This window comes from Ictalurus punctatus, chromosome 21 (assembly GCF_001660625.3).
Source record: "Ictalurus punctatus breed USDA103 chromosome 21, Coco_2.0, whole genome shotgun sequence".
In the NCBI taxonomy this organism is placed as follows: domain Eukaryota; kingdom Metazoa; phylum Chordata; class Actinopteri; order Siluriformes; family Ictaluridae; genus Ictalurus; species Ictalurus punctatus.
This window is the reverse complement of record NC_030436.2, coordinates 2,004,039-2,016,045: the sequence shown is the minus strand read 5'-3', so window position 1 is coordinate 2,016,045 and position 12,007 is coordinate 2,004,039. Positions and strand designations below refer to the sequence as shown.

Below are 12,007 nucleotides of genomic sequence, written 5' to 3'. Positions count from 1 at the left end.
TTTACAGTTAAAGGGGTTACCGACTGCAAAATATTTGAGGTTCAATAAATTGACACCCTACAAAATGAACCTTCTTCAGTATATACTGATAAGTATATTTTGCATTTTGCTGTTGCTCATGAAATTGTGTACTTTAGATTCCCTCCCTAACTTCTACACGTACTATTGAAATACTGCAGCTACTCAATACAGTTCTAAAAAACAAACAAACAAACAACAAAAACACCACGTGTATGTATTCTACGGTTATTTATAAGGCTTGCCAATTATATTATCCGGTATGGTATAATCCCGGTCACTTGCAAATAACCCTAGCGCGTTGGGTTTCCTCCAGATCACCTCCCTCAGTGAGCACAGCTGACGGTGAGCTCGGCGGACGGTTCCGCCGTTTTCTCCGGTGATGAAGCGTGCATTCGGTGCAGCGGCGCAGATGCTCGCGGGGAGATCTCGCGCTCTAACCGCCCCCCAAAAACCTCCCGCAAGGAGCCGCACTAACGCCATATCCACTCATCTCTCAGCCCGCCCGAGCGATATCATAAGGAAAACATAGCTACATTGTCTCATGCGTTTTCGGAAACACTACAGTAGAGTGTAGTCACCAGGGGGCACGCGCTTCAGGAAACACTGTAACCTCTGCGATGCGCTCGCGGAATAATTCAGCCTCTGCGCGTGATTCGGGATCTGCTCGGGTATGAATGCATGTCCGGCGGAGGCGCGAGCGTGCTGACGGTCTTCATATCGCCGTGTCGGTTGCCTTCCCTTCTTCCCCCGTGTCTTTCTCTTTCTCCTTCTCTTTCCCTCCGCTGTTGGGAACTGAGCTAACATGGCGACTGTACCAGTGTATTGCATCTGCAGATTACCGTACGACGTAACCCAGTTCATGATCGAGTGCGATGCCTGCAAAGACTGGTTTCACGGAAGGTAACAGCTTTAAATCTTTTGAAATATTTCCTATTTGTTGTCCTCTTATTTCGTCCTTGTGTGCTTTAGTCTCGCGGTATAACAGCTCGACGTTTGTGTTCGCCCAAAAGCGCGAGAGGCCGCTTGAAGAAGAAGAAGGCGGAGTTACATCTAGCTGTCTTTCTAAGAGACATTTTGGGCAACATTTGGTCAGCTCGGGGAGTATTAGCGTCGTCGCTAGTCGTATTTGCGGGGTAATATCTCGTATATTTGGTGCTTTTTGTGCGCTTCGAGTCGCACACTCGGTGTGTCTGAGCTCGTGCACTGTTGTCGGGGGAGAGCAGAGAGCAGCGCGTGAGAGCCTGCTGGGGCTTTTCGCGCACTTCATTTCCTTGCGTTTCATTTCCAACTGATATATATGTCGCTTTCATAGTGTTTTTCACCTCAACATTGATATGTCCGAGCAGCTTCGCGGGGGTTTAAACACACTCGGGGGGGTATTTATAGAGCTTGAACCTGCGCTAGCGCGTCTATGAGGTCGCTTCGTGTTGGAGGAATAATAGGCTACTTGTGCCAGAGACTGCACATTCACAGCTCTTCTATCACTACACACACACACACACACACACACACACACACACGAACGTTCATCGATCATTTTTAGCAAATTAAACCCACTTCTTTTGCTTGCTGCTATCGGAGTCTACAAACGTGTAGGCAACGGAACCCGTGCACTGACAGCGGCGTGTAGGCTCGTCGTACGAAATGAGTCCAATAATGGAAGTCGTTTGGTTTTATATATATATATATATATATATATATATATATATATATATATATATATATATATGTATATGTATATGTGTGTGTGTATATATTCCCTCCCATTTTGTGGATCTGAAGAACGCAGATGTTTTTGCGCGCGAGCCCGCTCGGACCCTCCAGGGCTCTCCTATAACAGCGTGTTGTTCATGTAAACAGTTGAAGGAGAGTTACAGCTCATTGACAGAGACACATTTACGCGCCTGTTTTAACCCTTTCGTGATCAAAAGGGGGGAAAAATATCTCATCTAGCCGTAGATCATCTCTTTGGTGATGATTTAGAAAGCCTGATCACGTTATTGTTGTTGTAGTTGGAGAAATTGTGATGAAAGTGGGTCATAAAATGGCATGCTTATGTATACTTACTCTGAGGGGAGGTTGGGAAATGCTTACTGCTTGAAGGGTTTGGTTAAAGCCAGCGATTATTAGGATTTGAAAACGCATAACGAGCATGGACAGTCTCAGTAAAGCCTGATAAAGGCATCACTCCATGGACGCACGTGACACATGAGTTATTGTGCTGGTCAGACAATGGCCTGGCCCTGAGTGCCCTGTGTGTACTGTACATGATGCTGCGTAATGCATGTCTGATACCTTGTGAAGGTGGAAAGTGACTCTAGTCTGTCTCTTTAATGAACACATTCAGCATGTATACTGTCTCTCCCAACAATGGTGTGTGTGTGTGTGTGTGTGTGTGTGTGTGTGTGTGTGTGTGTGTGTGTGAACATGGTTGATCAGTGATGCACAGATAAACAAGCGTGCTCCATCTTCATTGCACGTGAAGCCTCAATCTGTTTTATGCAATTCATAGAAAAGCCGAGTGTTGATTTCGGTATTCACGTGCACTGGGACCTGCAATGCTGAATAAACATGCGGTGTGTTGAGTAAACCCACTACAGTGTTGAATGAACACCTACAGTGTTGTTTCATGCCTAGATTGTCGAGGCCATCCCTTATTTATTAGTAGCTATTAATGTGTTAACAGCAACAGTGTTGAATTTAGATTATAGTGTTTTGTGAACACAACAACTTTAATGAACACTTATCAGTGCATACAGGATTTAAATATTATTATTATTATTATTATTATTATTATTATTATTATTATTATTATTATTATTATTGTTATTATTTTATAATTTTTTTTTGTGAGTGTTCCACCCAAAATTTGGGCTGTGGCTTTATTTATTTTTTAAAAAGTAACAAATTTTTTGTGCTTTTTTTTTTTTTTTGGAAAGAATTGGCGAAATTACAGTTGGACAAAAGTGTCTTTCACAATGATGTTTGTTGGTAAATTAGACCTTTTAGCCGTACACATTTTGGACGCACATGAATCGAAGAGAGCTTTGGCTAAATGCACGTCACATGATGTGTCTTGGCCCAAATCTGTGGAAAATCTGCGTTAATTCTGAAAAATTGCTCCTGACTGACTTGTTCTCTGTTTTAAATTAGGACTGTGTGTGTATGTGGGTGTGTGCATTGACAGGTTATGATTATGTTATGTAAGTCATTAATCATAGGAACTGAATACTTTGGTTATGATGATGTATGTTAGTGTGATATTAGATGGGAAGGCTAAAATCTCATTTCTTTCAATAGCTCGAGAGTGAAACTATTAGGGTAAACTATTTTACACTCACACACATAAACTCACACCTAGTTGCATTTATGATTTATAATTCCCCCCCCCTCATTGGTCACCTGCAAATTCCCAACCAACAGCCTGCTCTCCCGTATCATCCAACAGCAAACGCAATTTTTTTCAAACTGCTGCTTATGCTGTGTCAGGGCATTGTAACACACTCCGAGGCAAGGGCTGTCTGCTGTCTTCGGCATACATGAGCTCACAAACTCCCTCGATTGGCTAATGTCGCTGTGATTGACAGCAGATAGAGTACGCCACTCCTCCCACTAGGAGAGCATGGCCAGTTTTGCTTCCTTGGCTCCTAGCCTCAGATGGCTGTGGTGTTATCGAGAAGTCCCAATGACAGGGCAAATACTTTTCCGTTGCTCCACTTAGGTGCGGTGATTTCAGATTTTTGGACTATTTCGAGTCGGTAATGCCCTACTAGGTTCATGCCATGTTTCTTCTGACTACCAAACATAGTAAACAAGTAGCACTTTTGTTAAATAAAAAAAATAAAAGAAACGCAAACAACAAACCTGTTGCAGTTCTGTCATCTGTCCTTTTCATTGGACAATATCTGTTTAGTCTATCTACTTTTAGTTTCTCCCCAAAGGCTTTTCGGTGGGGAAAAAAAAATAGGCCAGAGTACCAGAGTAAATAATCCACTTATTTGCTCACCACTGATAAGTGATGCCTCTCCATTTGACATGTTACTATATATATATGTGTGTATATATATATATATATATATATATATATATATATATATATATATATATATATATATATATGACAATCTGCATATTGTTGTTTGTTGACTCTAATTAAAGAACTGGGTTATGTGACCTTCAGTCCCATCACCTTGCAGCTGATCGTGTACTCAAAATTAATTTGCAGTTTGCTCTGAATCGCCGTTTATGTAAAACCATGATCTGGTTTGGAAAACACAGCATCAGGTTTCCTGTGCAGTACCAGATGTGGATGTAGCCTGCATCACTGATCTGACATCAGTTTTGTGGTTTGCATTTCGGTTTTTTATTCAACGTGACAAGCAAGTGTGGCGGAATACAGAATACCCTAGAAGTCTTTGTGTTTGGGTCACTCTCCGGCATTCATGGGTTTTTACCATACAACCTTCCGGTCACAAGCACAGGAACGTAACCACTGAGTTATTCCTGTGTTTGTGGTATTATCCCTCAGCCGCACAGAACCGACAAAGCCCTTCGAATGAATGCCGTAATGTTTTCAAGATTATAACGCGAGCCCATTTGCCACGACATACTACTGTTAGTAATTCAAAGCCTTCACAGACATATTCTCTTACAGTGGCTGAGTCAGAGGAAAACAGATTTCTGCAGCTCTTGGCCTTCTAGCTCAGCCCTGCATGGTCCTGTTTGTTGTGTGACTTCTTCTTTTGAGGTAGCAATGAATGACATCATCGCTCTCTCCCCGTCTCAGTCTGCCAGGCACAGAGCCAGTCTGAGAAACTGTGCGTTGCAGACTCCGAGGTGTATCCCATTAACAACAAGAGAAGCTTATTATCTGCAGCGTACTCCATAAACAGAGAAGAGCATTATGTGGCGTTTAAGTCATTTTAACACGTACATGTTTTCAGTTATGTAACTGAAATCGTTTAAAGGCCGGACATCACAGGCAAAACTACAAGCATCAATGACCATGTGTTATAGCAACATTTGCTTTCAGTATTATCACTGCATCATCAAGAATCAAACTCAACTTGAGTCTAGTCTTGAGTCTAGTTTACAAAAAAACAAAAAAAACAAAAGAAAACATGCCTCAAGCTGCACATCCTGCCTGTGCAAGCCACAAAAAATCAACAGAGACGAACAAAAACCATTCATAACAGTGAGTTTATAAGCACAAACACACATTAGCTACATGTTATTCACTGTAGGACACAAGATCCTCCCTCAAAACATACATGACACATACAGTGCCATCCACTATTATTGGCACCCTTGGTAGAGTTGCAATAAAAATGTACAGACTTTCAGCTGTTTGCGATGAACAAATCAAACAAAAGCGATTGAAATAGTTCAACACGACGGACGCGTCAAGTATTTTCCCCAAATTCCACTGAAAATGCAACTTATAATGACTTTCAAAATTATTCAACCCCCCGAATAGAATATGCAAAACAGGTGTTGTCTCAAGCACACCTGATATAAGTAATCAAGGGCTTCATTAGTTGCAGCAGGTGTGCTTGAGCTGGAACACATGAAATACCTGAACTGGCTAGGGGTAGAAAATGTATGAAATACTCGGACAGGGCAGAAAAAGGAAGCTATTAAGGCTGCAAGCAGATTTCTGAGAAAGCAGGTTGTGAAAAACCTTCGAGTGACTGCAAAAGACCTGCAGCGAGACTTAGTGTAACAGGCACTGAGGTTTCAGTGAGCACAGTACTAATATACTTCACATACTAAACGCAGAAGGTTTCCATGCCAGAACTCCAAGACGTTCACCACTACTCACCCAAGAACACAAGCTCATAAAAAATCATATAAATAAACCACAGAAGTTATGTGATTCTGTTCTGTGGAGCGGTGAAACAAAACTGGAACTTTTCAGTACGATGGATCAGCGGTATGTCTGGAGGAAGAAGAATGAAGAAAGAACACTCTGTCCACAGTCGAGCATGGTGGAGGCTCGGTGATGCTCTGCGGCTGCTTTGCATCCTCTGGCACTGGAAACCTGCAGCGTGTGGAAGGCGAGATGGATTCATTGAAGTATCAGGAAATCCTAGGAGAAAACATCATGCTGTCTGTGAGGAAGCTGAAGCTTGGGCGTCATCGGACCTTCCAACAGGACAATGATCCCAAGCACACCTCAAATTCCCCCATTCTTGATTGCAGAAGTCCTGGAAGGTTCTACAGTCCCATCACAGTCACCTGACTTAGAAATAGAAAATCTCTGGTGGGATTTGAAGAAGGCGGTCCAGCACGCAAACCCAAGAATATTACTGAACTGGAGGCCATTGCTCATGAGGAACGGGAGAAGATTCCTCAGGAACGCTGCCTGAAGCTCTGCATCTCGTTTGCAGAAGGTCATAACAGCAAAAGGACGCCATGAAGAAGCTGAATAATTTTGAGACTGGAGAAATCATTATAAGTAGCATTTTCAGTTGAATTTGGGGAAACCACCTGAAGCGTTTGCTGTGTCGAACTATTTCAATTGCTTTTGTTTGATTTGTTCATCACAAACAGCTGAAAGTCTGAAATTTTGATAATAAACCTGATTTCCAGTGGGGGTTGAATCATTTTGATTGTAACTGTAAATATGAGCAAAGAAGGCTGTGAAAATTTGTCTCTATTGATTAACCTTTTGATCTCTTGTTAAAATAATTTTAACAACAGTTGCAAAAGAAACCCCCACAGGTTTATCAATAAAATATATTTATTAAATATAGGTGTGTAACAATTATTGGCACCCTTTTAGTCAATATTTTGTGCTACTTCCCTTTGCCAAGATAACAGCTCTGAGTCTTCTCCTATAACGCTGATGAGGTTGGAGAATACATGGCGAGGGATCTGAGAGCGTTCCTCCATACAGAATCTCTTCACATTTCGAGGTCCACGCTGGTGGACTCTCCTCTTCAGTTCACCCCACAGGGTTTCTATGGGTTCAGGTCAGGGGACTGGGATGGTCAGGGCAGGATCTTGATTTTGTGGTCAGTAAACCATTTCTGTGTTGATTTTGATGATGTTTTGGATCATTATCCTGCTGGAAGATCCAACCACGGCCCATTTGAAGCTTTCTGGCAGAGGCAGTCAGGATTTCATTTAATATCTGTTGATATTTGATGGAGTCCATGATGCCATGTATCCTAACAAAATGTCCAGGTCCTCTGGCAGAAAAACAGCTACAAAACATTAAAGATCCTCCTCCATATTTAACCGTGGGCATGAGGGACTTTTCCATACGGCTACCTCTCTGTGTACCAAAACCACCTCTGTGTTTATTACCAAAAAGCTTCTTTTTTTTTGTTTCATCTGACGATTTTGGATGAATGTAGAGACTTTTTTCTTGAAACCCTTCCAAACAACTTGCGGTGATGTAGGTCAGTGGTTTTCAAAGTGAGGGCCGTCTGGGGGGCCACCAGGGGGAACCTGGGGGGCCCCAACAATTTGGTCTGCCCGTCCCTCCCACTAGTATGTTTTCTCTTTCTCACTCTCAGACACACACACACACACACAATCAATTCCTAACGTAATGTAATGTAAAGATGTAAGATGTAATTATTAATATAAAAAAAGGGGGATATATTCAGAAGTCTGTATTTTTAATGTGTTTTAAAGACATCTTGCAAAAGGGGGGCCTCGGTCAAATGTTAATGCCATTTGGGGGGCCTCGCCATGGAAAAGTTTGGGAACCCCTGATGTAGGTGACTTCGGATTGTAGTTTTGGAGACTTTCTGCCCCCAAGACACAACTAACTTGTGCAGTTCTCCAGCTGTGATCCTTGGAGATTTTTTGTCCTCTTCACAGTGTGTTGAGACGATACAGACACATGTCCAATTCCAGGATGATTCATAACATTTCCAGTTGACTGGAACTTCGTAATTATTGCCCTGATGGTGAAATGGGCGTTTTCAATGCTTGTGCTATTTTCTTATAGCCACGCCCCATTGTGTGAAGCTCAACAACCTTTTGCTGCACATCACAGCTGTATTCCTTGGTCTTACCCATTGTTATGAATGACTAAGGGAATTTGGCCTATGTGTTACCTCATATTTATACGCCTGTGAAACAGGAAGTTATGGTTGAACAATTTCCTGTTCCTAGTCACACAGGTGTTCTAAAAAATGTAAAATATCAATGGGAATAAACTTCAAATTATGGCTGCAACTGACGAATATTTTGAATATTTTCATAATCGATTAATTGGGCGATTATTTTTCGATTAATCGGATGGGGCGGGGCAAACTTTCAGTACCATTTCTTTTGTTTATTTAAAAAAAAAATCCACAAACTGAGTGTTACAAGTGTAAACTTCAGTTGGTTTCAGAGAAATAAATCAAGGTGTTAGAATGACCCAGTCAATCACCTGACTCGAATCCAGTTGAACAAGATTTAAAGACAATATGTTTAGAAGAACGGACCAAAATCACACCTGAATACTGCGACCATTAATCTCTTCATACAGGAAGCGTCTTGAAGCGTCATTACAAACAAAGACTTCTCCACTAAGTATTAAATACATTTCACTTAGCGTGTTCAATACTTTTTTCCCGTCTCATTCCTCTTTATTACACAGAACTTCATTCGTGGACTTTAATGTTTGGATTTCTATATATTTCCAGATTTCTTGAGTTAATACCAAAGTCTGGTGAAAATTTCATGTGAATAACCTCATTGGAAATATATTTACTGAAAAACATGTTGATGCGTTCAATACTTATTTCCCCCATTGTGTGTGTGTATGTGTATATATATATATATATATATATATATATATATATATATATATATATATATATATATATATATATATATATATACATACATACACACACACACGCACTCTGATTGCATCACTTGTCCACTGCGGCACCGCCCGAACTGTAGTTTTGCTTTTTTAGTTCAGTTAGACAATGGACACTAAAAGTAAAAACTGATTTTTGGGTTTCAGAAGTTCTGTGTTTAATATAAGTGAGTTTGTCATTGTACTGTTTCGTTGCGTTTTTCATTAAGAATAAAAATGAACCCACCATTCAAGCCGTTGCTGCCCCCGAATTGCCGCTAATTCGAAAGTGAAAGTAAAACACACATGGCCACAGGGGCATTCACACGTCGATTAACCGGTGAGAACATTTTCTCACCGTCACATCCCTCTTTCACAGCCTTCTTTGCTCATATTTATCAAGGGTGCCAATCTTAGTGCAGGACACTGTACATTGTACGGAATAAGATGAAATAGAGAATAGGGACCAAACACTAGCATTTAGTGTGTAGCTAGTTTATCATTTGTAATACACTCTACTTTTTACAGTACATCACACCTGAGCCATTATATTCCAACGGTGTAGTCTTGATGGCAATAGGCTCACTGTAATCACATGATGCAAAGCGAATCTACGTTAGCTTTACTACTGACAAAATGGCTGCCAGCCAAAATCCATATGATTCTAAAGATTTTGTATTAAATTGTAAAGTAAGCTGTTATATGTGATATAGGTGGCACGGTGGTGCAGTGGGTAGTGTTACTGGCTCACAGCTCCAGCGTCCCTGCTTCAGCCCTGAGCTCAGGTTACTGTGTGTTCTCCCCTTGTCCATGTGGGTTTCATCAGCATTTTCCGGTTTCCTCCCACTGTCCACAAACATTCTGGTCTAAATTGCCCTTTGTGCATGGTGCCCTACAATGAACTGGCATCCTATCCAGGGTGTATTCCCACTTTGCACACTTGTTCTCAGTATAGACTCCAGATCCACCATGACACTGACCAGGATGAAGCTGTTACTGACGATAAATTAATCAATTGGTAGAATATGGGTTACATAGCTAAGTTAATAATAATGTTTCCTCAATGACTGTAAGACTTGTTAGTAGGAATTAAAAAAAGTTTCAAATGTATGAAAGTATGAAAACAATAATTGTTCCACGTCCCGTTTCGCAATGTTCTCGTCTTGTCTTTTTAAAAACCACGTGCCATTTTTCTTTCCAGCGATGCGCTTTCGCCCCTCCCTAAAAGGCCAAACTCACTCCCCGCCAGGCTGTGGCATTTTTAGTTCAGCTTGAGCCAAGATGACAGAAACAGAGCCTTTGGTCGACAAGAAAGGTTAAACCATTTCAGCCATTTGGAAACGATCTGGTTCCAAGGAGTCCGATGTGGAACAGAAAGAAATAATGTTTGGTATCACTGGGCTCATTCGGGATCATTTCCTCTAGTGTCATGAAAGCTGGAATAAGTCTGGTCATTTCCTTTCTAGAGCTCAGTAATAGTTAGAAACTACAGGCTGTTCTAAACCAGGAGACAGAATTTCATTGGCTAAGGAAGTTCAAAGTTCATTTCTGCCGAAGCCGTTCACAGAAATGAATCACGCGACGTGCTATGCTAGCTTACAAGAGAGACATCAGTACAGTAAAAAGAGATGCGGGAAACGCAGAAATTTAGTGCGAAAGCATAAAAAAAATGAACGAATGTAAGCAGCAATCCATACCTCGAATAAGTAAGTGAAGTACATGTAGAGGCATAGCGATCTAATTTATTTTTTACGTTATTCAAGTATATATATATACACACACACACACATAATTATATATATGTAATATTTGTGTATATATATATATATATATATAATATGTGTGTAATATATATTTGTGTATATATATATATATATATATGTGTGTGTGTGTGTGTGTGTGTAAATATTTAAATTTTGTTTTACAGTTTTTTTTTTAAGTTGAATTATATTCTAGGAAAATCCACTGTTAATAATGCAGTATTTTTTTGTGAAAGTTCATCAAAGGCATGATGTTTCCAATGTCTATGAGTAATTGTGTTTAATACTCGTGATCTCAATACTGACCAAAATAATCGTGATTATGATTTTTGCCATAATTGAGCAGCCCTAGTACATGTGGTATATACAGTCAGAATCAGGGCCCTGAGACTCAGATATTATCTGCAGAAAGGCATACGTTATTGAAAGCTGCTGTTAACTGTAAGCATATCACAACCAAGTTGGATTGAACAATCGTCTGTTCAAACATTTTGCTCTTTCGATATTTGTTTTTTACTCTCATGACACATAAAATTTTTGCCAATGCGAATGTATGTGGTGAATTCCAAACTACAGCATATTGATTACATTACCTCGTTAGGGTAAAATGAAATGCCGTGCGCTGTTTCATCCTCAGAACTCAGTAGACGTGGTGGATTAATCAAAATTTGATATGAAACTTAATTATACAATTTTAATCTAAAAAAAAATCTCAACAGTATTGGCAAACAGCAAAGATCTTCCAGGAGAGATCTCCACACCCATCTTGCTCCTAAAGTACATTTAGGTAAATTGTCACTTGGGGTGAGAGAGTTGGATGTAGGACGTTTGCACAAGTATTTCATGTTGTTGTTTTTTTTTTTTTAACTAATTGGAGAGTTAAAAAAAGAAATGACACTGAAATATTTTGAATTTCAGGCAAGAACGCCAATCTGCATGACATGACTAATGCATTGGGTATTTAGCTAGGGATTCAAAATGGCTGCATAGTTCAAACGTGTTGCATTGTGGGTAAGTGCGTAGGTCAGTCACTTGTGAAAACAATCCATAGGGTGAACACTTTGCTGTTGCACTAACTGTGAGCCCTGTTAATTCTAATATCAGAGAGTGATTAGGTTACACCCTTAATTCCTTAAAGTCTCAGGATATTTGGGTGGGTCCACTCCTAAATTTTAGCCTCTTGTAACTTCCTGGTTAATAACCATTAACCATTAGTTACCCAATATTTACTGAGTAACATGGTGTAAGATGAATAACTGGATAATATACTGGGATTTTCTCCTTTTTATTCAATCAGACTAAACCAAGACAAGACAAGACACGTTTTGTGTAAATAGTAAATAGAAAAGTACAACAACAGAGTTCCTGGAGACTGAGAGCAAACCAAAAGCAATATGTTTTTCAGAGAAAATACTAT

General features: G+C 40.3%; 1 protein-coding gene across 2 annotated transcripts in view; it reads left to right on the top strand.

Annotated features, from left to right (window-relative positions):
- The first annotated feature begins 385 nt into the window (after positions 1-385).
- Positions 386-12,007, top strand: part of phf2 (PHD finger protein 2) — a 53,995-nt gene continuing 42,373 nt past the window's right edge. Inside the window, exon 1 of one of the 2 annotated variants that reach the window (XM_017450747.3) lies at positions 386-921. In XM_017450747.3, the coding sequence (XP_017306236.1) occupies positions 824-921 (98 nt within the window). In that variant the 5' untranslated portion in view covers positions 386-823. The remainder of the gene's footprint in view (positions 922-12,007) is intronic. The other variant, XM_017450746.3, reaches the window with a different exon arrangement.